Source organism: Pseudochaenichthys georgianus, chromosome 21, assembly GCF_902827115.2.
Source record: "Pseudochaenichthys georgianus chromosome 21, fPseGeo1.2, whole genome shotgun sequence".
Taxonomy (NCBI): domain Eukaryota; kingdom Metazoa; phylum Chordata; class Actinopteri; order Perciformes; family Channichthyidae; genus Pseudochaenichthys; species Pseudochaenichthys georgianus.
The window spans coordinates 38,096,996-38,123,652 of record NC_047523.1 but is presented as its reverse complement, the minus strand read 5'-3'; the positions used below and the strand labels follow the sequence as shown (position 1 = coordinate 38,123,652).

Below are 26,657 nucleotides of genomic sequence, written 5' to 3'. Positions count from 1 at the left end.
GGCGTTGCTGACCAGAGAGAGGTAACTTCTGCATTGTGAACCTGCACTGCTGCATGTTGTAAGCTCTGTCTGTCTGTGCCTTGTCTTGTCTTTGCTGCCAATAGAAAGACTATAAGAAGGACTTTGAGGAGAACATGAGGGGCAGAAACCTCTCATCGCTCGAGGTGACTCCTGCCATGACACATGTCAGGCACGCCACCCAAATAATGAGCGAGGTAACTAAAGGACGCCTTGTTCCTGACAAGCTCACCCATTCTTTATAATCATACTAAGACTGTATCACAACCACGGCCCCTCTTCATCTCCAACACTTGTTACTATTTACTCCTACGAGTGCTTCCCTTTTTCTTGACTTCTTGCAGGTTCATCCCGCTGTTAGGTTTTAGTCTGTTTGCATGATTCACTGCACAGCTTTAAAGAGGCCCAATTAGGCTTTTTTAGGATTTTCCATTTCCTGTAGTGTGTTGTATAGATTTTAGTGCATGTAAATGGTCTTCAAAGGCTAAAATCATTTCGTTTTTGACTCCAACTTGTATTCAGGAAAATTCAGTTTTTTTGTTTCGTAAGATAGTAACATTCATATAGGAATGTTACTATCTTACGAAACAAAAAAACAGAATTTTGACCACTTGCGCTTCTATTGGCTCGCGTAGTACTTTACTACAACACATTGTACGTGATAGGCTAAGGGGTGGGACGAGTCTAAGTAGTTGACCAATCACATTAGAGCCGGCCAGCTAACCAATCAGAGCAGACTGGGCTCTGGTTTCAGACAGAGGGTGAAAAGAGGTGCTGCAGCACAGGCAGTATGAGAAGAGCTTTTTGAACATTAAAGCATGAAGACAGTAGAACCACTAAACACAAAAATGGGTCCATTTAATTCATCAATGTATTGTATCTCTATCCACGGCATAGTTTAGTATAGTTGGTGTTAAGTGTGGCCATTTGCATCTTGTTATCCTAATTTCCCAATCAGAAGACGACTAACAGCTTAATGTTATGCATGCAATCACATCATTCAATGAAAGTGAAATGCTGTTTGTTTCATCGTCTGTATGACAAAATGTGGTTCACATTTTCTTTGATCAGGTTTCTTGCCAAAGTCACCAATATCTCCAATACAATATTCAGTGTTTAAGAATGATACATTAGACCTAATCTCTTTGTTTCTATCGGAAGTGTGGTGACTTTGAGCTCTGTCTGTCTGTATGCTTCGGCCTGCCTGCCTGTTTGCCCTTCTCGCATTGTCTCTGTTCTTCTTCCGTCCTGTAGAAAGAGTACAGGAGGGATCTAGAAGAGGGAGTGAAGGGTAAAGGGCTAACTTTACTGGAGGAAACTCCGGAGCTTTTGAGAGCAAGGAATGCCACTCATATCCTAAGTGAGGTACGACCGACTGAGAGGAGATGGAGACCGTCTCTCAACGAGTGCCTTCCCACAATCCATCTGCTGAACCCTTTCCCCTTAACTAAGCTTCACCCTCACACTAAAAAGGGCGACTGCTGGGTTTGACCCCTTCGCTTCATGACTTCACTAACTTTCCCAGCACTCTCCTTTTCTTTTATTTCCATAAAATGTTCTCTTCCTGAAATTCACCTTCACCCCGTTTGATGTTCCCACGATGTTCTCTTATACTTGTGTGTTGTAAACATTTCAAAAGTCAACTTTAAATCGATTCAAAGCACAGTTAGTTTTTTATGAAAGTACTTTTTCTCAATTCACAGCACGTGTACGTAGATAGACAAGCACCTGCAATACAGAGGAAGCCAGAACAATGCTTCATCTATTGTAAAATATAGTAATACAATGTTTTGATCAAGATTGCATCAAAGCCCATCTTCAACTGAAGTTCATTATTTGTTGAGATATGCTCTCCGTGCTTTTTAGGACTGTATATCCCGAATATCCGAATATTCGTTCGTTGGAGTAATATTCAGGTTTCAATTTCGTTATTCGGATATTTGTATTTGTTTGTTTTCGTTTATTTTGTTGCCGCGTTGCACTGCGGCTGCCAAATTGAATTTATTGAATTCTCCAATATCAACGTAAGAGCTTGTGCCTCTTCGGGGGGTGCTAACACTTAACCATAAACTTTATCGTTTACTTTCTCCGTCTTTATATGTAGATATGACTTTTTCTCCGTTAATCTCCGTCACGTTGTTTCCATAGCAACAACAACGTCCTATCAACAGCGCTTACCTCTCCTTCAAAATAAAAGCATGTCCATAAATGAGTTTATTTAAAATGCCTAATCCTGCTTTAACACACTGTCCTTAACTCCTTTTTTCCTCCAGTTTTGAGTGGGACACCCAATCTGCTGTCCAATTGACCTCTTTAAAAATCCTAATTGCCTCTAACTCTTCTTTATTCACCATTCCCCTAGACCTTTGGTTTTGCAGCCCCACTGAGTGTGAATGAGTAACACTTTCATATCTGCTTTTTGCAAACACAGAGCTTTTATGTAACACTTTGTTGCCTGTTATATTTACAGAGAGAGTACAAGAAGTCGCTGGAAACTGATATTAAGGGCAGGGGGATGATGGCTTTGGCGACAGACACCCCTGACTTCATGAGGGCGAAGAACGCTACTGACATCCTCAGTCAGGTGGGAATCAGACTGAATATTTAGAAAACATTTCAGAGAGCACATCTAGTGTTTGTATGTCTGTGTTGAGCAGAGGTGGGAAGTAGTGGAGTACAAATACTTCGTTACTGTACTTAAGTACATTGTTCTGGTATCAGTACTTTACTCCACTACTTATTTTTCTGATGACTTTTTTACTTTTACTTCTTACATTTTGAACACAAATACCTGTACTTTCTACTTCTTACATTTTGAACCCAAATACCTGTACTTTCTACTTCTTACACGTTGAACTCAAATACCTGTACTTTCTACTTCTTACATGTTGAACACAAATACCTGTACTTTCTACTTCTTACAAGTTGAACTCAAATACCTGTACTTTCTACTTCTTACATGTTGAACACAAATACCTGTACTTTCTACTTCTTACAAGTTGAACTCAAATACCTGTACTTTCTACTTCTTACATGTTGAACACAAATACCTGTACTTTCTACTTCTTACATGTTGAACACAAATACCTGTACTTTCTACTTCTTACATGTTGAACACAAATACCTGTACTTTCTACTTCTTACAAGTTGAACTCAAATACCTGTACTTTCTACTTCTTACATGTTGAACACAAATACCTGTACTTTCTACTTCTTACAAGTTGAACTCAAATACCTGTACTTTCTACTTCTTACATGTTGAACACAAATACCTGTACTTTCTACTTCTTACATGTTGAACCCAAATACCTGTACTTTCTACTTCTTACATGTTGAACACAAATACCTGTACTTTCTACTTCTTACATGTTGAACCCAAATACCTGTACTTTCTACTTCTTACATGTTGAACACAAATACCTGTACTTTCTACTTCTCACATGTTGAACACAAATACCTGAACTTTTCAAGAGTTCAAGGTTCTTTATTGTCAAACTGACATAGCTACAGAGTAATTATGTCAAACTTTTACTTGAGTTTAGTCAGTACTTCTACTTTTACCAGAGTATTTTTAAACACGAGTATCTGTACTTCTACTTGAGTAAAGGATGTGTGTACTTTTGCCATCGCTGGTGTTGACTGATGTTTTCTGTCCATCAGAATAAGTACAAGCACACCGCTGAGATGGACAGGGCGAGCTTCACGAGTGTCATCGACACCCCGGAGATCATCCATGCTCAGCAGATGAAGATCATCATCAGCCAGGTACATTAAATCCCAAATGTAAAGTGAGTAAATAAAACAAACTCCCCTTTTCATTGTTTGTGCTCAAACATTTTCATATCCGACAACACAAACTGAAATAAGAAGTCAGTTTTAATAGACGGCCAACTAGCTTCCTCTCTGGTGTCACATGCAGGTTAATAATATATACTGTATATATATATATTTTTTGCTAGATATTTAGAAAATACATGGCATTTTTGGTAGGGGGCTTATAGAGAATGGCACTAAAAATATATCGTTTCAGGCAAAAGGTGAGAACAGGAATGTGTGTTTTCAAAAGTCGAGACCACTTTTAAGGAAATGGCGTTCCAATGAACCACCGCATGCTCTTCGGTACGGAGTTATCTCCCACCACCAGAATTAAAAATCTGATACAACACCAGATAGTTATTAACTCTGCTTTTCTCCCATAGACCTCCAACAGCTATCTGCAACCATGTATTCTTCTAAACCATTAAATGTCTCTTAGACCCAATTCTAACTAAGCTATTCAAATAAGTTCTCCCTTTAATTAACATGTCTTTACTAAATATGATTCATCTGTCTTTATACTCAGGATATGTTCCACTTTCCTTTCAATTAGCTTCTTCTAAACCCCAACTTTGACCAAGAGGTTTTGAACAATCCTAACCCAATATCTCACGTTCCCTTTCTTTCTAAAATCCGTTTGCTTGATTAAGTAAACAATTCAATTTGGCTTTTTGTGTTTTCCCAACAGAAAAAGTACAAAGAGGAGGCTTCAAAGACCATGTCTCAATATGTGCCGGTGTTCGACACTCCAGAGATGCAGAGAGTCCGTGAGAACCAGAAGAACTTCAGCACTGTGAGTAGAACATATATATAAGCATGAATTAATAAGCCTGTTTCTCCTGGGGCAGCAGCGAGTGTCTGACCGCTGTATGATGAAGTCAGAGGTTCTTCCAGTGTCTTGTGGCTCTGTGTCTGATTACAAGTATTATCTTCAATACTTTATACGTATGTATTGTGTTCTGTAACGTTGTAAAGTCAGTGTTTGTATTTAACCCTCCTGCTGTCTTCGGGTCAAATCTGACCGATTTACTACTTTCATCAATCATACGTTTTTTGATTTACATTCGATTGCATCAAGGCTTTATGATATCCTTCACAGTAGACATTTGAACATACAAAATGGCTGATCAACACTTTCATTGAATTTTGGATGATTTAATCAACTTTGTAACACCATGGTGTTCCCGGGCAAAAATGGCCGCCATAAAGAAAAGGAATTAGTAACCATCCAGATCAGATAAAACACACACACACACACACACACACACACACACACACACACACACACACACACACACACACACATACTCTAGGTGTGTTCCCCCCCTTATGTGCCCATCCCCCCATGTGAATCACACCTGGCACTCACAAACACACACACACAGAACAATTTGATACATTTCCCGCTCTTATGTGCCCCTCCCCCACATGGATCACACCTGGCACACGCATTATGTTCAGTGTCTGTTCTTTGTATATTTACTGCAGTTGTTCACGTATACCAGTACTCTGATACAATATGTACAGTTTGAAAGGCTGTTAAATGAAATGTGGTGATGATTAATGGTCTTTGTGTTAATGTAATAGCAGTTAAAACAGGACCGGTCAAATTTGACCGCGATCACCAAAGTAAGGGGGGGACGAAGACAATAGGAGGGTTGAAGCTGTCTAGTACTCAGTGTAGAAACTAAGGTAGATGTGTTCCTTCTTATTGACGAGTTGTTTCTCTTCTGGTTTTCTGTTTTCTTCTTTTTTCTTTTGACCGATTGTAAAACATGTTAACTGCACTTTTGTTTTTCTCTCTGTAGCATCAGTACCAGATTGACCATAAAAACATAATGGGCAAAGTGTCTACTATAAGCGACACGCCTGAAATGCTCCGTGCTAAAGAGAATACAAAGAATTACAGCTTGGTATCTACTCCATCAGACTTTTTTCTTAATCTTTTCTAATAACACTTTTTAAAATACATTTTTCTTGATTTGTTCCCTTAATATTTTATTTAACAAACCCTGATATGCAGCCCAGATATCTTTGGACCAAGCTGATTTTTTTTAATCTTGTGGAAAACATTTTAATTCAAGCAACTAACTTCTTATGGTGTGACATTTCTTAGAGCAGAGCTTGTGTGTTGTGAAATACCGTGTTGTTGTGTCCTTTAAATGTTGATGTATATGTTTGTTGTGTTGCTGTGTGTGTGTGTGTGTTTGTCGATAAATCAGGTTTAGCTTTGAATTCAAACCCACTTTTCCTCATTAACCAAGAGTTGAAATCAGGCTAACTTCTGGTTGCTACTTTCATTCCTCATCTGTGTAAAGATTCAGTACAAAGAGGATTTGGGAGGAGGAACATCCTTATCCGAGACCCCCGAGATGGAGAGGGTTAAACGCAACCAGCGCAACATTAGCACGGTACTCCTCAGAGCGACCCTACTTCATCCAGCCTCCCTCCATACTCCCTCCTTAAGGAATAACCAGGAACATAACATATCCCGACATGTAATCTCTTCAATTAGCCATTTACTGCTAATTACATTTCCTTACTAATTACGGGATTTTAACAAGGCCCCAAAGTTCACAAGTATTTAGTTTTGCCTCTGCACTGGTGGTAACTGTAGACGAAGGCGCTATAAATATTATATTTTAATTGTATTTTTCCGTAAACAAACGTCCAGTTCGATTCAAGGATGATCTAGTTAAGATCAGGGGTGTCAAACTCAATTTCATCGCGGGCCACATCAGCATTATGGTTGCACTCAAAGGGCCGGTTGTAACTATATAAAATATACATATATATAAATTTATAATATATATAAAATAATGTGTTATATTACATTATTGCCTCTGAATTGGATAATTATCGGATAAGATAATGACTTAGTAATTAACTACGTCTGAAAGAAAATAATTGCAAGTCTCTTCAGTGCGCATGTCACAAAACGAGATGCATTGTGGGACATGTAGTTTATGGGCAACCTGATTCTGTAAAGCGGCATTTAATCGTATAATAAACGTATTCCATTCTTTGCAAGCTCTTGCGGGGCCACATAAAATGAAGTCGCCGGCCGGATGTGGTCCCCGGGCCTTGAGTTTGACACCCCTGATCTAGATCATTACTACGTCACTGTGGACCTCAAGAAAGCGATAATTGATATGCTAAATATGACACATTTCACCCAAAAAGTGATGACAATTTGGATTGAAATGGATGAAAACTGCAGGTTTATTGCGAGTTATTCATTTTGTAAAAACACATTGATGAAGAAACTTGTTCTTTTACAAACCTGTCCAAGTACAGTACTTTGTGTCCATTGGTTTGCTTCTGGGGTCGTTCATTGTTTGTGCTAAGACCCTATTTCTATAGAATATGGGACTATATTTATCGTTATTCATCATGACACATTTGAGTCTGAGGGACTTTGAGGGCTCTGTAGGATTTACATTGCAACTAAATGAAGTATCCATTTTGAAAGCAGAACGTATCACAATCCTCCTTATTACCAACCAACCCAACTACCACTAAAACATACTATGTTTTCGTCAGTGTGTTCTGTCGACCGTACTGTGCTTCTGTTTGTCTCTGTCTTACTCTGTGTCACTTTTGCAATGGGCAGATTCAGTACAAGGACTCTTTGGGTCAAGGCACGTCCATACCAGATCTGCCCGAGGTGAAGAGGGTCCGAGAAACCCAGAAGAATATCAGCTTGGTAGACGAGAAGGACTTCAACGACGCTTATCTTGTCCCCTTAAAATCATTCCCCAAACCCCCCTCTGACCTCTCATAGAACAGTCTAGACAACGTTACCGTACACGGTTTTTAATCCTAGTCTCCCCTCCTCCATCCTAACTAGATTCCATAAATCCCTCCACTTACTGACTTTATGTATCTTGAATTCATATTTCCACAAAAACACAATGCCCCCTTCCCCTTTTCTTCCTAAACAAATCTTCATTTCCTTGGATTTTTGTATTTTAATTCCTGACTTTGTGGCATTTCCTCCTCCTTAAAGTAAAACCTAACCTGCCTTTGAGTGTGTTGCCACCATGTGTGACTCTTTCTGTGTCTCCTTTCAAAGATTCAATACAAAACAGGAGTGGAACAAGGCACGTCAGTAGCAGAGACCCCCGAGATGGAGAGGGTTAAACGCAATCAGCACAACATTAGCACGGTACTCCTCCGAGTGACCCTGCCTCCCCCTCTTCCTCACCCGTTATCCATAGGCGGAGTTTGACATTTGCGCTTGGGGGGGGCAAACCTTTTTTACTGACGTCAGTACACAGTTCCAGTTATTGCGTGGGTTGCTACGGATACAGTATCAATCAAGCCAGCGCTCACCGCACTGAGTATGACTTTTCCACACACGAACACAACTCGTCCCGTCATGCCCGCCGCACACACACACTCATATGGAAGGGGCGGTCTCTCCCCCCAACAACAGTGCAAATCATAACTGTGCACATCTTATACTTATTCGATAACTACTACATCCCTCGGTTCCTTGAACACGTTACAATATTATGAACCAGTGTCCTATCTTATTAAAATATTGATATATGAAATATTTGTATTGGAACAGTTTTCAACGTAGTAATGCTGTAACATATTTCAGCCACTAGGGTGGGCAATGCCCCCCCTGCCCCCCCCGCAAAATCCGCCTATGCCTTTATCTCCCTCAAACACCAGGCCATAACAACTCTCCCTACGCTCTCTTAGATGTCAGAAGTGTTGTGTTTGTTCGTCTCCGTCTTACTCTGTGTCTGTGTTACCTCAGCGACCCTTATCTTATCCCCTTAATATCATCTCCTTGTAGTCTAAAAGGCTAGGAAACAGTACCCTCCTCGTTATGTAGTCCTGGTTTCCCCTCCTCCATCCTCACTAAGTTTCACAAATCCCTAGTTTTTCCCAACTTAATCTTGAATTCATTTTTCCATAAAGCCCACTTCTTCATGTCTTCTAAAACACATCTGCATTTCCCTGGAGCTTTAGGATTATAACTACTTTCTTAAGGCCTTTCTTACCCCCTTAAAGTAAAACCTAACCTGCCTTTGAGTGTGTAACCACCATGTGTGACTCTCTCTGTGTCTCCTTTTAAAGATTCAATACAAAACAGGAGTGGAACAAGGCACGTCCGTATCAGAGACCCCCGAGATGGAGAGGGTTAAACGCAATCAGCACAACATTAGCACGGTACTCCTCCGAGTGGCCCTGCCTCCCCCTCTTCCTCACCCTTTGTCTCCCTCAGACAGCATAACAACTCTCCTCAGCTCTTAGATGTCAGACCTGTCGTGTTTGTGTGTCTCCGTCTGTAACTGTTGCAATGGGCAGATTCAGTACAAGGACCCTCTGATCTGCCCGAGGTGAAGAGGGTCCGAGAAACCCAGACGAATATCAGCTTGGTAGAGGAGAAGGACTTCAACGGCCCTTATCTTATCCCCTTAAAATCATTCCCCAAACCCCCTCTGACCTCTTCAGATGTCTACAAGTCTAGAAAACCCTTTCTTTAGTCCTACTTTCCCCTCCGCCGTCTTTACTAAGTTCGATAAATCACTCCTTCTTACCAACTTTGATTGAAGACTTTATCTTGAGTTCATATCTCCAGAAAAAGCATTTTGCCCCCTCTCCCATTTCTTCAAATTCTATTTTAAATCCTGATTGTGTGGCATTCCCTCGTCCTGAAAGTAACACCCCGCCTTCCTTTGAGTGTGTTGCCACCATGTTGTGACTTTCTCTGTGCTCTCGTGTTTCATGTGACGTCAGACGTGTTTTGTTTCTTGTGTGTGTTTGTCCCCGTCTCACTCTGTGTCTGTGTAACTTTTGCAATGGGCAGATTCAGTACAAGGACTCTTTGGGTCACGGCACGTCCATACCAGATCTGCCCGAGGTGAAGCGGGTCCGAGAAACCCAGAAGAATATCAGCTTGGTAGAGGAGCAGGACTTCAAGGACCCTTATCTTATCCCCTTCCCCTTAAACCCCCTCTCCTAGTCTAAGTCTGGTCCCCCCCCTCCATCTCACTCCTCATGTCTGCCAACTTCGGTTGACGACAAAAACATAATTTCCCACCATTTGTCCCCTAAATAAATCCTTTCCCTGGAGTTCTTACGTTAACATCCAGTATTTCCTCCTAAATGTAACCTAACCTGCCTTTGAGTGTGTAACCACCATGTGTGACTCTCTCTGTGTCTCATTTCAAAGATTCAATACAAAACAGGAGTGGAGCAAGGCACGTCAGTATCAGAGACCCCCGAGATGGAGAGGGTTAAACGCAATCAGCACAACATTAGCACGGTACTCCTCCGAGTGGCCCTGCCTCCATCCGCCCCTCATCCTTCATCTCTTTAAACACCGTCATAACAAACTCCCCTTACATCTCAGAAGTGTAATGTTCGTATTAAACCCGTCGTGGGGTCGGCTGAACTCCACGCATAACCTGCTTCTTCATTTCCAGTGGAGGAAAGTAACTCAGTAGATTTCCTTAAGTACACTTTGAGGCACTTTTCTTGAGTATTTAAATGTTTTGTCACTTTGTACTTCTACTTTGGATTGATGTGAAATATAATCAACACTCAAATAAGACTTAGTAAAATGTACAATATCACATCAATCAAAACATATCATATGTATTATTCTGAAATGGACCAATCTGCAGAATGAGAACTTTTACTTTTGGTACTTTAATTATATTTTGATGCTAATACTTTTGTACTTTTACTTGAGTATCATTTTGAATGCAGGACTTTGACTTGTAACAGAGTATTCCTACACAGGTACTTCTACTTTTACTGAAGTACCAGATCTGAGTACTTCTACTTTTACTGAAGTACCAGATCTGAGTACTTCTACTTTTACTGAAGTACCAGATCTGAGTACTTCTACTTTTACTGAAGTACCAGATCTGAGTACTTCTACTTTTACTGAAGTACCAGATCTGAGTATTTCTACTTTAATGAAGTACCAGATCTGAGTACTTCTACTTTTACTGAAGTACCAGATTTGAGTACTTCTACTTTAATGAAGTACCAGATCTGAGTACTTCTACTTTTACTGAAGTACCAGATCTGAGTACTTCTACTTTGACTGAAGTACCAGATCTGAGTACTTCCTCCCACCACTTCTCAGGGCGTTAAAACAAGTGTGCGTTGATCCGTGCTTCCTGTCTGCAGTGCTGTGTTTTGTCTCCTGTAATTGTCTCTTTCTGACCTTGTCACTTTCTCCTCCACTCTACCCTCACTGTGTGTTGGGTAGATTAAATACAAGGACACTCTGGGTCAAGGCACGGCGATATCGGACCTCCCCGAGGTGAAGAGGGTCCGAGAAACCCAGAGGAACATCAGCTCGGTAGCAGAAAACAAAAAAAACCCGAACCACGTGTGCTCCTAACGGTTGAGAGTGGATAGTAGTGCTCATTGATAATTCCCATCATCTGCTCCCCCCCCCCCCCCCCTCCCATCACCCCCATCTTCATCCTAGTCATCGTTTCCCAGTGGCTTAAAGTACATTTACTCAAGTACTGTACTGAGGTACTTGCACTTTACTTGAGTATTTCTATGTTATGCTAATTTGTACTTTTAGTTCACTACAGTTCAGAGGTAAATGTTGTACTTCGACTCCACTACATGTATTTAATACCTTCAGTTACTCTACAGATCTGGATGAATGCTGTGAAATATAATCAAGTGTTAAATCAGACTTTAGTTCCACCTGGAGTAAATCCACCAGCTACCCTGCAGTCTACAAAGTCATTCAAACTAGCTGCACGTTTACCAGCTTTGATAACACTTTCATGATCAATCATTATAAAACATATCATATGTATTATTCTGAAATGGACCAATCTGCACAACGACTACTTTTACTGTCGCTATTTTCACTATATTTAGATGAGAATGCTTTTCTACTTTTACTTGAGGGACATTTTGAATGCAGGACTTTTACTGTAACAGAGTATTCCTACACTCTGGTACTTCTACTTTTACTCAATACAAGATCTGAGTACTTCTACTTTTACTCAAGAACAAGATCTGAGTACTTCTACTTTTACTCGAGTACAAGATCTGAGTACTTTTACTTTTACTCAAGTACAAGATCTGAGTACTTCTACTTTTACTCAAGTGCAAAGTCTGAGTACTTCTACTTTTACTAAAGTACAAGCTCTGAGTACTTCTACTTTTACTCAAGTACAAGCTCTGAGTACTTCTACTTTTAATCAAGTACAAGCTCTGAGTAATTCTACTTGTACTCAAGTACAAGCTCTGAGTACTTCTACTTTTATTCAAGAACAAGATCTGAGTACTTCTACTTTTATTCAAGTACAAAGTCTGAGTACTTCTACTTTTACTCAAGTACAAAGTCTGAGTACTTCTACTTTTACTCGAGTACAAGATCTGAGTACTTCTACTTTTACTCAAGTGAAAAGTCTGAGTACTTCTACTTTTACTAAAGTACAAGCTCTGAGTACTTCTACTTTTACTCAAGTCCAAGCTCTGAGTACTTCTACTTTTAATCAAGTACAAGCTCTGAGTACTTCTACTTGTACTCAAGTACAAGCTCTGAGTACATCTACTTTTATTCAAGAACAAGATCTGAGTACTTCTACTTTTATTCAAGTACAAAGTCTGAGTACTTCTACTTTTACTCAAGTACAAAGTCTGAGTACTTCTACTTTTACTAAAGTACAAGCTCTGAGTACTTTTACTCAAGTACAAGCTCTGAGTACTTCTACTTTTATTCAAGTACAAGCTCTGAGTACTTCTACTTTTACTCAAGTACAAAGTCTGAGTACTTCTACTTTTACTAAAGTACAAGCTCTGAGTACTTCTACTTGTACTCAAGTACAAGCTCTGAGTACTTCTACTTTTATTCAAGAACAAGATCTGAGTACTTCTACTTTTAATCAAGTACAAGCTCTGAGTACTTCCACTTTTACTCAAGTACAAGCTCTGAGTACTTCTACTTTTACTCAAGTACAAGCTCTGAGTACTTCTACTTTTACTCAAGTACAAGCTCTGAGTACTTCTACTTTTAATCAAGTACAAGCTCTGAGTACTTCTACTTTTAATCAAGTACAAGCTCTGAGTACTTCCACTTTTACTCAAGTACAAGCTCTGAGTACTTCTACTTGTAATCAAGTACAAGCTCCGAGTACTTCTAGCCTACTTTTAATCAAGTACAAACTCTGAGTACTTCTACTTTTAATCAAGTACAAGCTCTGAGTACTTCTACTTTTAATCAAGTACAAGCTCTGAGTACTTTTACTCAAGTACAAGCTCTGAGTACTTCTACTTTTATTCAAGAACAAGATCTGAGTACTTCTACTTTTATTCAAGTACAAGCTCTGAGTACTTCTACTTTTACTCAAGTACAAAGTCTGAATACTTCTACTTTTACTAAAGTACAAGCTCTGAGTACTTCTAGTTGTACTCAAGTACAAGCTCTGAATACTTCTACTTTTATTCAAGAACAAGATCTGAGTACTTCTACTTTTAATCAAGTACAAGCTCTGAGTACTTCCACTTTTACTCAAGTACAAGCTCTGAGTACTTCTACTTTTACTCAAGTACAAGCTCTGAGTACTTCTACTTTTAATCAAGTACAAGCTCTGAGTACTTCTACTTTTAATCAAGTACAAGCTCTGAGTACTTCTACTTTTAATCAAGTACAAGCTCTGAGTACTTCCACTTTTACTCAAGTACAAGCTCTGAGTACTTCTACTTGTAATCAAGTACAAGCTCTGAGTACTTCTAGCCTACTTTTAATCAAGTACAAGCTCTGAGTACTTCTACTTTTAATCAAGTACAAGCTCTGAGTACTTCTACTTTTAATCAAGTACAAGCTCTGAGTACTTCTACTTTTAATCAAGTACAAGCTCTGAGTACTTTACCCCAATGCATCCTTTCATTTTCACCCATCTATTCATTTTCCCTCCATCTTGTAACCTTCTTCCATCAACCCCTCTGTTGTTTATGACGCCCCTCCCCCATTGACCATATCTTCTAACACACGGCCGAGCTTTTCTTTCTGCAGAGTGTGTTTCTACTTCACGGCTAACGACAAACTAAATCTCCTGCTGAATTGTAAGGAGTGTATTTCTTCTACATCAACATGTGTCCCCTCTTCTCCACGTCTCTTCTCAACATGTGTATGGAGCTATTTCAGGGTCATAAGTTTTGATCATTCAAAAAAAATACAATTGATTTGAAAGTTCAAGTTTTTATCCTGAACTTTGAAAAATACAATGATGTATTCAAGATAAAAATAAGTATTTGAAATAATTTTTCAGGTTGAATATTATTTTGATTCAGTTCAGCAATTTTTTGGAATAAAATATTTATTTTCAGATTTCACTTTTATACATATTTTGATATTTGAATCCTTGTTTTTTTCAGTTGCACATTTTTCGTTTTCGTTAGGTAGCGCGAGAAATATAACTCAATACTCAAAACATCCATGAAGGCAACATGACAGAGGGAGGCCTGTCACTCAGGAAGCCAAACTACTCTTTGCTAAGCCCCGCCCCCCCAAGCAACATCATGGCCAAAAGTCTGAAAGCGAAAAAAAAAGATCTGAAAGCGAAAAAAAACAATCTGAAATCGAAAAACGATCTGAAGGTGAAAAACGATCTGAAGGTGAAAAACGATCTGAAGGTGAAAAACGATCTGAAGGTGAAAAGCAATGTGAAACCTGAAAAACAAGATTTGAAACTGAAAAAATAGTTGTTTTGAATCTGAAAACGAAAAATTTGCAACTGAAAAAAACAAGGATTCAAATATCAAAATATGTATAAAAGTGAAATCTGAAAATAAATATTTTATTCCAAAAAATTGCTGAACTGAATCAAAATAATATTCAACCTGAACAATTATTTCAAATACTTATTTTTATTTGGAATACTTTTCAAATACTATTTTTCAAAGTTCAGGATAAAAACTTGAACTTTCAAATAAATTGTATTTTTTTTGAATGATCAAAACTTATGACCCTGAAATAGCTCCATACATGTGTCCCCTCTGTGGAAAGAGACTCTGAATGTTTCAGGAACAAAGATTCTCTCTCTTTTTGATCCATTTCTATAAAAACCTGTCTGAAAATGAGCTGATCAGATTTTGGTCACTTTATGATGTCATAACGATGTGTTGTCTTGTGTAACCATCAGCCAATCAGCAGCCAAGGTAACCCCCCCCCCCCCCCCCTTATCACCTGAATGTCCTCTAGAGCACCATTGAGTTCTTTGTAACCAAGTCTCTCTCAGAGGGGCGTGGGGAGGGGCTCCTTACTTTCATCTAAAGTAACAGACAGAGAATCAGCACTTTGGAAACAGGGCTGAAACAGAGGGGATTATGGGTAATGCTGCAATGATCTGTTTGGTGTTTCAGCCAATCAGAGACAGGCTCTGTATATATCTGAGACCTGTGATATGTTGATGAAAAACAGTGAAATAGGGGGCCTTTAAACTGCTTTGTCCGTGTTTTCTGTTTTTTGTAAATCCAAGTCTATGAAAGCAGTCCTGTAGGTGTGTGTACTGTGTGTGTTTCAGTGTGTTTGATTTGCCTCTGTGCTTCTGTCCTGTAGGTGTTGTATAAAGACAGTTCAGCCAAGGGAACGCCTGTGGTGTGTACCCCAGAGATGGAGCGAGTCAAAAGGAACCAAGAGAACATTAGCTCGGTACCTCCAGAACCACCCGAGAACATATTCTACTTTCAATATGTTCTCCCCACGTTAACCCTTTTCTAACTGACTTGTCTCCCGGCTCTAGTTAATTGTATTAATTCTCTCTCTCTTCAAATAGTGTGCACATCATCGCTGCTGTGCTAACCTTTCCTGTTGTTAAAACTACTGCACTTCATCTTGTCCTCTCCTGAAGATTGGGATGTCATCCTGTTTTCTGTTAATCCTTCATCCTAATTCATCCGTCTGATTTCCCAGTAGTGTAACCTCCTTCTGCCAGCTCTGTGCTTGTCTCTCTGACCACACCCTCTGTGCTGTGCTAACGGCTAACGTGTGATGGTGTCAGGCTGCAGCCGCTCACTGTGTGTCCTCTGCTCCTCCAGGTTCTGTACTCTGACAGTTTCCGTAAGCAGGTCCAGGGCAAGGCCGCCTTCGTTCTGGACACGCCTGAGATGAGGCGTGCCAAGGAGAGCCAGCGCATGATTTCAGGGGTAAGATATTGTCTCTTTCCTGTTGTGTGTTGGATAGGTTTTTGTCAGAGGTGGGAAGTAGTGGAGTACAAATACTTCGTTACTCTACTTAAGTACATTTTTCTGGTATCAGTACTTTACTCCACTACTTATTTTTCTGACCACTTTTACTTGTTACATTTTGAACACAAATACCTGTACTTTCTTCTTCTTACATTTTCCAAACAGGCTGGTTACTTTAGTTTGAATCTGCATTTCATTAAATTTATTCAAGCGCTTTTCCGAATGCTCAAAGCGCTAACATTACAAACTACACATATCAGACATGTGTCTTGCCCAAGGACACAGAGTTATGGGTACTTTTACTTAAGTACATTTCAAAGCCCATACTTCTTTACTTTTACTTGAGTAAAGAAGTTTAGTCAGTACTTCTACTTTTACCAGAGTATATTTGTACTTCTACTTGAGTAAAGGATGTGTGTACTTTTGCCATCTCTGGTTTTTGTGCATGTAAATGGTCTGCAAAGGCTAAAATCCCACAGTCCCCCATTCATGTTGACACCACTATGTAACACTCAAGCTTTTGTTGGCTCCAACATATTGTACGTGATAGGCTAAGGGGCGGGACATCTCTAAGCGGTTGACCAATCACAACAGAGCCAGCCAGCTAACCAATCAGAGCAGACTGGGCTCTGGTTTCAGACAGAGGGTGAAAAGAGGTGCTGCAGCACAGACAGTATGAGAAGAATAAAGAGCTTTTTGAACATTAAAGCCTGGAGACATGTAGAGACACTAAATACTGATATACACCTGAACATCAGCAGGAGAGGACTCTTTAAAGTAGATACACTACATACTGATATACACCTGAACATCAGCAGGAGAGGACTCTTTAAAGTAGATACACTACATACTGATATACACCTGAACATCAGCAGGAGAGGACTCTTTAAAGTAGAGACACTACATACTGATATACACCTGAACATCAGCAGGAGAGGACTCTTTAAAGTAGAGACACTACATACTGATATACACCTGAACATCAGCAGGAGAGGACTCTTTAAAGTAGAGACACTACATACTGATATACACCTGAACATCAGCAGGAGAGGACTCTTTAAAGTAGAGACACTACATACTGATGTACACCTGAACATCAGCAGGAGAGGACTCTTTAAAGTAGAGACACTACATACTAATATACACCTGAACATCAGCAGGAGAGGACTCTTTAAAGTAGAGACTCTACATACTGATATACACCTGAACATCAGCAGGAGAGGACTCTTTAAAGTAGAGACACTACATACTGATATACACCTGAACATCAGCAGGAGAGGACTCTTTAAAGTAGAGACACTACATACTGATGTACACCTGAACATCAGCAGGAGAGGACTCTTTAAAGTAGAGACACTACATACTAATATACACCTGAACATCAGCAGGAGAGGACTCTTTAAAGTAGAGACACTACATACTGATGTACACCTGAACATCAGCAGGAGAGGACTCTTTAAAGTAGAGACACTACATACTAATATACACCTGAACATCAGCAGGAGAGGACTCTTTAAAGTAGAGGCACTACATACTGATATACACCTGAACATCAGCAGGAGAGGACTCTTTAAAGTAGAGACACTACATACTGATATACACCTGAACATCAGCAGGAGAGGACTCTTTAAAGTAGAGACACTACATACTGATGTACACCTGAACATCAGCAGGAGAGGACTCTTTAAAGTAGAGACACTACATACTAATATACACCTGAACATCAGCAGGAGAGGACTCTTTAAAGTAGAGACACTAGATACTGATGTACACCTGAACATCAGCAGGAGAGGACTCTTTAAAGTAGAGACACTACATACTAATATACACCTGAACATCAGCAGGAGAGGACTCTTTAAAGTAGAGACACTACATACTGATATACACCTGAACATCAGCAGGAGAGGACTCTTTAAAGTAGAGACACTACATACTGATATACACCTGAACATCAGCAGGAGAGGACTCTTTAAAGTAGAGACACTACATACTGATATACACCTGAACATCAGCAGGAGAGGACTCTTTAAAGTAGAGACACTACATACTGATATACACCTGAACATCAGCAGGAGAGGACTCTTTAAAGTAGAGACACTACACACTGATATACACCTGAACATCAGCATGATATGACGTCCTCTTTCATTCCTATTATTTATGTTTTCTCATAGAGGATAAAGCTGGTGTTCTTTAGTATTTTCCTTGTCAACAAATATTAACGAAAGACCACAACTAACAATGTTTACAGTCCGTCTCTCAGCTGTTGATGATCATCCCTACCAGTCAGTAGATCCCTCCACCGGGGCATGCCCTCATTTCCCAGGTTTATATGGCTCAGAAATGTCAGGAACCTAACGCTAACTTTTAGTCGTCAATATCTTGATTGTTTTACTTTTTTTTTTAACCGTAACCAAGTACTTTTGTTGCCTTAACTCAACCGTAGTTTCACAACGATCACCACGTAACATTGTGCGTTTCTACAAGCGTGATATGAAACGTTTTTGGAACAAACAGTGGTCAATATTGAATCTGTTAAGGACTATTTTCCGCAGCGGATTAAAACACAGTTGCTGCTCTAACAAATATCTCCCGTCTGTTACTCTTAACTGTGTGTTCCTCTTCCAGGTGAGATACCACGAGGACTTTGAGAAGAGTAAGGGCAGCTTCACCCCCACCAGCACCGACCTGACGACTGAACGCGTGAAGAAGAACACGCAGGAGTTCAGCGACATCAACTACCGCGGCATCACCAGGAAAGTGGTGGAGATGGAGAGGAGGAGGACCATCGAGCACGACCAGGAGACCACCACCGGTACACGAACACACACACACACACACACACACACACACACTGTCAAGAAAGAGAAAACCATACTATAAACTACAAGATATTTGAACTATGTACGAATAGTGAAAGAAAGGTCAATCACATGCTTTGTAGAAGACATTCTTTTTTCTAAGAGCTTTTCATTAATTTTCTGCAAAGTTAATAATGAGAAACCGGCGCACATACAAAGACTGAGAAATATCTAAAGCCACATATTGAAATGTGTGATTGTAAATCTTTACATGTGACTGTCTGCTCTCAGATCTGCGTGTCTGGCGCACAAACCCCGGCTCTGTGTTCGACTACGACCCGGCCGAGGACAACATCCAGTCCAGGAGTCTGCACATGATGTCAGGTGAGAGGAAAACCCTTTTTAATACAATGTTAAAAGAGATTAAACAGATTCAAAGTGATGCGTTCCAGCCGTGGCTAGTATGAGGTAAATGTTAAACCTGATCTTATTGAATTCATTATTTTACAAAATCTTATGAACTGTATCCATCTTACCTCTGATGTTGTTCAGTGCATGCTCAGCGCCGCAGTAAGGAGCACTCCCGCTCCACCAGCGCTCTGAGCGGCCTCGCTGACGAGAAGTCTGAAGTTTCCCAGGACCCTGAACACCACTTGTCCCTCTACAGCAACGGCTTCATGGCCTCCTCCACGGGTAAATGCTCCAGATTAAAACCCAACATTACTGAAGACAGAGTATTTTTACCAAACACTTTTCTGGAGTCAGTACTTTACTCCACTTCTCATTTTTCTGACGACTTTTTACTTTGACTTCTCACATGTTGAACACAAATACCTGTACTTTCTACTTCTCACATGTTGAACACAAATACCTGAACTTTCTACTTCTCACATGTTGAACACAAATACCTGAACTTTCTACTTCTCACATGTTGAACTCAAATACCTGAACTTTCTACTTCTTACATGTTGAACACAAATACATGTACTTTCTACTTCTTACATGTTGAACTCAAATACCTGTACTTTCTACTTCTCACATGTTGAACACAAATACCTGAACTTTCTACTTCTTACATGTTGAACACAAATACATGTACTTTCTACTTCTTACATGTTGAACTCAAATACCTGTACTTTCTACTTCTCACATGTTGAACTCAAATACCTGTACTTTCTACTTCTCACATGTTGAACACAAATACATGTACTTTCTACTTCTTACATGTTGAACACAAATACCTGTACTTTCTACTTCTCACATGTTGAACTCAAATACCTGTACTTTCTACTTCTCACATGTTGAACTCAAATACCTGTACTTTCTACTTCTTACATGTTGAACTCAAATACCTGAACTTTCTACTTCTTACATGTTGAACTCAAATACCTGTACTTTCTACTTCTCACATGTTGAACTCAAATACCTGTACTTTCTACTTCTTACATGTTGAACTCAAATACCTGAACTTTCTACTTCTCTCATTTCCCAAACAGCTGGTTCCTTTAGTCTGAATGTGTGTTTGGTGCGTGATCGTTATTCTTTAGAGTCATTGCGTGCCTATTGGTTGGAACACGATCCGTGTATCCATCACTTCCTGGTCTTCTCTAAAGAAGAGGGACCAATGGAAACGTTGTCATGTTGCCGTTGGTCACCATGGAAACATTCATTCGCTAACAATGACATTATTGTTCTATTGATATAAAGGGAGGTCAGGTACTCTTTAAAACAGCTGCTAGCTATGGGTACTTCTTACTGAAGTACACTTCAAAGCCTCTTTACTTTCACTTGAGTAAAGAAGTTTAGTCAGTACTTCTACTTTCACCAGAGTATTTTTAAACACGAGTTTCTGTACTTCTACTTGAGTAAAGGATGTGTGTACTTTAACATCTCTGGTGATTATGTAAACCGTGTGTGTCCCTTTGTTTCCTTCAGGTTACCAGCATGCTAAGACAGTGGAGCTCCAGCAGAGGTCTTCCTCAGTCGCCACCCAGCAGACCACCGTCTCCTCCGTCCCCTCTCACCCCTCCACCACCGGGGTCAGTGACACACTCACTACTTAATGGATCAATACGTTGCTTGTATCATGGATCCGAAACTTTAGACACTCAAGACATAACAAGATATAACAACACAGAACCACAGACACACTGCTGATTGGAGGAACTATTATATTGTCGTGCAACAGTATGAGAGCCAGAATACTTGCGTCAAGTCCGCCAAGAGTCTGTGTGTCTGTCTAAAGCATAACAGAATCTCACAGGTTTTATGCACTTCTTTTGAGTTTACACAGCACGATACCTTTTGGACCTTATACAATCACATACAAGACCCTATGCTCAATAACACGCTGCAGACAGACATGTGCACATTCAAGGTCTCTTTAGACCAGTGTTTCTCAAACTTTTTCTAACCAAGGACACTTAACCAATAAAAAAACACTCGCGGACCACCTAACTCCACAAATATCCCAAAACACATCGTTTTTCTAGAACAGATTATAAATCGCCTGAAAATGGTACAAACAAGTGGCAACAAGTGTGACGAAGGTGTTGCCCTGGGCTTTATCATGCAATAGAAAGTGAAACTTAAGCTCGTTCCACTGCGGAGATATTCCCGCGAGAGTGTGGAAAACTTAAATGTATTTATTTATTTCAAATGTGAAATGTTACCAATATACTCACGGACCACTAGGGGGCGCTCACGGACCAATAGTGGTCCGCGGACCACACTTTGAGAAGCACTGCTTTAGATAAACTAAATGATGAAACTCACTAGCATAACTTACAACACATGATCATATAATATAGATTATCTCAACACTTGTTTTAGTCTTTTTATGGGATTTGTTGACAATAAAAAAAATAGAGAATATCCCCCTCCTCATGCTTTAAACTCTTGGAGCTCTCACAGCCTCTTTACACATGACTCTGTGTAGCGGGTCATTTGCAAATTAACATACAAATGTGAATAATTGTACTTTTAGGGGTTGAACTACGTAACACTCAAAAATCCCCTTAAAATAAATAAATGAAATAATACAAAAAATGTACATAAAAATGTAGAAAGATACATGAATTGAAAGATCTCCTATCCTGCTACTTGTAGGCATATATTATGGGTCTCAGATCCCTGACACACTGGGGACACATGTATGTATAAAAGATGATAGGAGACCTGTAAGCAGTTGATGAAAATGGGTTGTCATTAAATAACATCGCATCCTTGCAAAACAACAATAACACAGATCAACGTCTGGCTCCAACACTCACACTTCTTTATCCTCTGCAGAAAACCGTGCGTGCCATTTACGACTACGCGGCGGCCGACAGCGACGAGGTTTCCTTCAAGGACAGCGACGTGATCGTGAACGTGCAGGCCATCGACGAGGGCTGGATGTACGGCACCGTGCAGCGCACCAGCAAGACCGGCATGCTGCCCGCCAACTACGTGGAAGCTATCTAAAGACAAAGCCCGCCCACCGCCCCTCCAGAGAAGCACATCCACGGGGCGACTTCCTGTCAACACACCTGTGGCTTCAGTGCAATGTGTCGCCTGTAGTTAGTTTAGATCTGTGTATTTTAACTGTTATCTTTCAAATGCTGCTGCTGCCCCCCCCCCCCCCCCCCCCGTTACATTTAAACATGTCTGATTATGCATACTATACTATTTTAGATTGTTACAATTGAGACGCCTCGGGAAAATCACTCACTTTGTATATTTCAATAATATTTAATATATATAAAGCTCTCTTTGTTCAGGATGTATTACCGAGCAACGGGTTCAAATGATGCCTGTAACTAAGGAGTCAGTCACTCCTCCACGATGAAACCGCTCCTGAAGAGTGTGAACGAGAGCCTCAGTCTTCCCTCCTTTACACTGAAGGCTGGCCACTAGTGTGTGTGTGTGTGTGTGTGTGTGTGTCTTCAGATTATACAGGTCCTCTTCCTTTAATCAGTAGCTAATAAAGCACACCACGCTCCTGCAGCACTCGGACTCCTTTCTTTGATTCTAAACTTTGACTCCTGGTATCTTCTTCTAATCGTTGTATTCACACTTCATTGGCATTTAAAGACGTCATTATATATGTAAGGGATAGCGTGCAGCGAGGTTTTCTGTAACTTTCTCTTTTCGGGTAAGCCATCATGAATCCAAAGTCTTGTGCTCTCGACAAATATATAAAAAATAATATTTGAAAAGTGCTCCGAGGTGTTTTCTTACCAAAATAACGAACGTGTGTTGTCCACAGCTGGCGTTAAATTCTTTCTGCGGATTGATATGACTGCACATAGTCCCTTGATCCTCCTTAGCAACGGTCTGTTCTCCTTAACAACGAAAATTAACAACCTCTAAACCAGGGGTGTCAAACTCAAACACACAGTGGGCCAAAATAAAAAAAATGGGTGCTAGTGGAGGGCCGGACTGGTTCAGTGTTTATTGCAGAACTTATTGAAATGAACTTACTGCACATATTAAACCTGGAACTCACAAAGCTTCAATTATTGCTTTTAAAAACAACATTAAATAATCAGGTGCATTCATTTCTCATGGCTCTATCTGCAGCTTTTCAGAGTCATTTCTTATGAGTACTTTTCCCCACAGGCCAACAACAGCTTCAAGAAACTATTCCCCTCAAAGAACAAACCAAACATGGCCTGCTGTCGTGAGAGAAAGTGCAGAAGGAAGCATCCATTGAACTCAGTGTGCTGCTCTGGGATGCTAGTTCAGACACTTGGCATCTCATCTCGGGTGCAAGGTCATCAATGTGTGGGCTCAGGCTCTGAGCGGAGGAGACCCTCAGGATGGAGGGAAGGTGCAATATACCGGCGGGCCAGATCTAATAGGAATTAGAAATTATTCTGCGGGCCGAAATTAAATCCACCAACGGCCTGATTTGGCCCCCGGGCCTTAAGTTTGACACATGTGCTCTAAAATGTCCACATTGACCAATCAGAATCGAGTATTCAGCGAAGCCGTGTAATACTTCAAAAATATTGTATAAAACTTGTTTCTCCAATGAAAAATGCAAACACGTTTATATTAATCAGAATCAATGAATTTATTAACAACATATTTAGAATTAAGGAATTCTATTTAATGTATTAACTTACGTGCATTACATTACAGAGTACTTACTGTGTGACACTTATTAAAGACTTACTGACGTTTATAACTATAATGGTTCATTAGAAAGTGAGGCCCTTTATTCATTACATTGTTATTGAATTAATCACTAAATCTGTTTCACAAAAGCTTCTTTATTAGAAAGTGGTGGCAGAGTATGAGCCCACATCACAGTTTAACTGCAGGCATCTTTATGGTGACGTGAAAAGGCAAACGTGTGAATTTAACAAGGCACAAAAAACACGAAATGATGAGCACCGTACACTGTTCATATAACAACACTTTATAGAGGCAGTGACGTCAAAAGGCAATAACGAGAATTCATCCAGGCACTAAAGGATCTTTTTACTCATGTTGCTGCAGCGAGTCGACCATCTCGTGGCCTGCTGCGTAAGATTGTCTTGTTTGGCTCGAAGTACTTTGGGGAAAGTGGAAACACCTCCTTCCTGTTGTCAGTTACAGTTCAGTCGTACTATAAACTGTAATATCAAAAGGTATCTCTCGCGCTCTGCATCTTCCTGTCCGGTGATACTGATATTACTCGGCTCACATTGCGTCACCTCCCCTGCTGCAGAGTGAGTAATCCGGCCCGCTGCTCGTACTGCTTCTGATTGGCCTCTGAGATTTTTGCACACAGATCCACGGGCTTCTCGAAGAAGTTCACCAGCGCCTGTTCGGTGAGCAGCGACGCCAGAATCTGAGCGTAGCTGACCGTCCAATCGCTGTCCGACGAAGAACTCCCAGCATCCTCGGGGGTTTGTTCCGCGCTGACCTCTGACCCCTCTGAGCTGTGTCTCCGATGTTCCACCTCTCCGATCTGCAGCACCAGGCTGGTAACCGTGGCGATGGCCTGGAAGAGGTCGTTCTCCACCAGGTCGCCGTGAAACATGCTGTAGAGAGTCTTACAAAACTGGATGAACTCACGCTGTGGAGGAGAAAGAAGAAGACGTTTTACTTTCTTTTTCTTTTAGAGACTCACGAGGGAAGTCTTAAAATTAAAACGGGTCAAAGATGGGTTCGGGTGACGGTAATGGCGCATTTCCATTACAGCGCGGAGCTCGCTTTAAGCGTGCCGAGCCGTGCGGGGCCTGTTTTTGGTTGCGTTTCCACAAGGCGTAGTTCCGGCTAGCGGTTACTTTTTCACAGTTTTCTGGCCCCATAAAATCGTGGTTCTTTCCGGGCCAACAACCGGGCTGAGTCGGGCTGAGCATGCTAAACTAGAGAGAGTCGCTGGCAAGGGGGCTACAACTACAACAAGATGAACATATTTGACCGTGATTTAATTGTAATACACGTTTCAAAATGATGCCGAAGTAACAACATGCTGATACCGGTTAGTAACAACCATGAGTTAATGCTTTGACAAGTCTGCAGACAGACGGCAGGCGGAGAACCTTTTAAAATGCGTGTTTTCTGAATGTAGCTCGGCTAAGCTAACGTTATATATGCTCCGACCGTCCACACTCACAGCAACGGCCTACAGACATAAATAAACCAGCGACTGTACTCACCATGACACAGGCAGTCTGTGGTTTGGACTTGTTTAACTTCTGTCTAGTTTCTGAACAGATACGAGGAGCTGTGAGCTCTGAGGGCTAACAGCTAACGGCTGATGTTGGTTTTGTGGCTCTCATTGAAGATGACGTCACGGCTCCGCCTACACTGCGTTACTATAGTTACTGCCCCAGTTCCTAAACTGTAATGGAAATGCGCCATAAAGTGAGCCAGTCCTAACACGGCCTAGCCATACCGAGCGAGGCCCTGTAGTGGAAATGCGCCATAAGGGAAATGTGTTGTCTGGGGATGCAAAATGATTGAAAGATGAAAGGAATAGAAAAAGGTTAGAAAAGTGTCAAAATAACTATAATTCCACGGGAAGACGAGGGGGAGAGGAATGTGAGAATTTGGTTTGGGGTCTTTTCAAATATCTGGAACAAACTCCCAGAAACCTGCAGGTCCGCTGCAACTCTGACTACTTTTAAATCCAGGCTGAAGACTTGCCGCGGCTTTTAATTGAACTATTCACATCTTAGACTGCACTGTAACTTTTCATGTTTTATTATCTTTGCTTCGTAATGTTTCTAATGTGTTTTTAATGTCACTTTTGGAAAGCACTTTGAATTGCCTTGTGTTGAAAAGTGCTATATAAATAAACTTGCGTTGCCTTTCTGAAGAACACTTTAGTGTAAGATAAGATAAGACGGAACTGTATTTATCCCCGTGGAGAAATGCAGGCGTTTATAGCAGCGACAGGGTACAAAGAAAGACAAATCAGAAATTGATAAAGTAAATGTTGAAACAAGATATCACAGTGAAACGTTAAGCATTGAATGAACATGATAAAGATATTTACACAAGTGTGCAGTAAGTGTTAATGTAATTCATCATTAAAAACAGAGCAGACAATGTTTTTATAGCACCATCGTTGTTTAAAAGTGTCTATATTAATAATAATAATAAAAATGAGGAGAAGAAGAAGAAAAAGGATGCAGAACAATATTTATATTATTTTATACTGCATGTTGCATTGTTGGAGGAGCCTGGGATTACAGATAAAACCACCAATGGTATTAAGCCTTTCCCAGCATGCATTGGGGGAGAAACAGGTCATCAGGACTAACACACAGCGCCTAATTAGTCGAATTTACTGCTGATGTCAGTTGATTTTAAGGTATATTCTCTCCATTATTTGTCAAAAAGAGA

At 40.4% G+C, this 26,657-nt stretch overlaps 2 protein-coding genes across 2 annotated transcripts in view; one reads left to right on the top strand and one right to left on the bottom strand.

The window, feature by feature from the left end:
• LOC117466655 (nebulin-like) overlaps positions 1-22,820 on the top strand; it is a 110,318-nt gene extending 87,498 nt beyond the window's left edge. Inside the window, 20 exon segments of the mRNA XM_071207100.1 lie at positions 105-215; positions 1,273-1,383; positions 2,489-2,602; positions 3,679-3,783; positions 4,523-4,627; positions 5,643-5,747; positions 6,153-6,245; positions 7,448-7,540; positions 7,910-8,002; positions 8,929-9,021; positions 9,662-9,754; positions 10,028-10,120; positions 11,078-11,170; positions 15,401-15,493; positions 15,880-15,987; positions 18,658-18,844; positions 19,122-19,214; positions 19,383-19,523; positions 20,766-20,869; positions 22,122-22,820. Of these exon segments, the coding sequence (XP_071063201.1) occupies positions 105-215; positions 1,273-1,383; positions 2,489-2,602; positions 3,679-3,783; positions 4,523-4,627; positions 5,643-5,747; positions 6,153-6,245; positions 7,448-7,540; positions 7,910-8,002; positions 8,929-9,021; positions 9,662-9,754; positions 10,028-10,120; positions 11,078-11,170; positions 15,401-15,493; positions 15,880-15,987; positions 18,658-18,844; positions 19,122-19,214; positions 19,383-19,523; positions 20,766-20,869; positions 22,122-22,295 (2,202 nt within the window). The 3' untranslated portion in view covers positions 22,296-22,820.
• A 1,044-nt stretch (positions 22,821-23,864) lies between these two features.
• LOC117466657 (TBC1 domain family member 8) overlaps positions 23,865-26,657 on the bottom strand; it is a 39,366-nt gene continuing 36,573 nt past the window's right edge. Inside the window, 1 exon segment of the mRNA XM_034110036.2 lies at positions 23,865-24,879. Within this exon segment, the coding sequence (XP_033965927.1) occupies positions 24,511-24,879 (369 nt within the window). The 3' untranslated portion in view covers positions 23,865-24,510.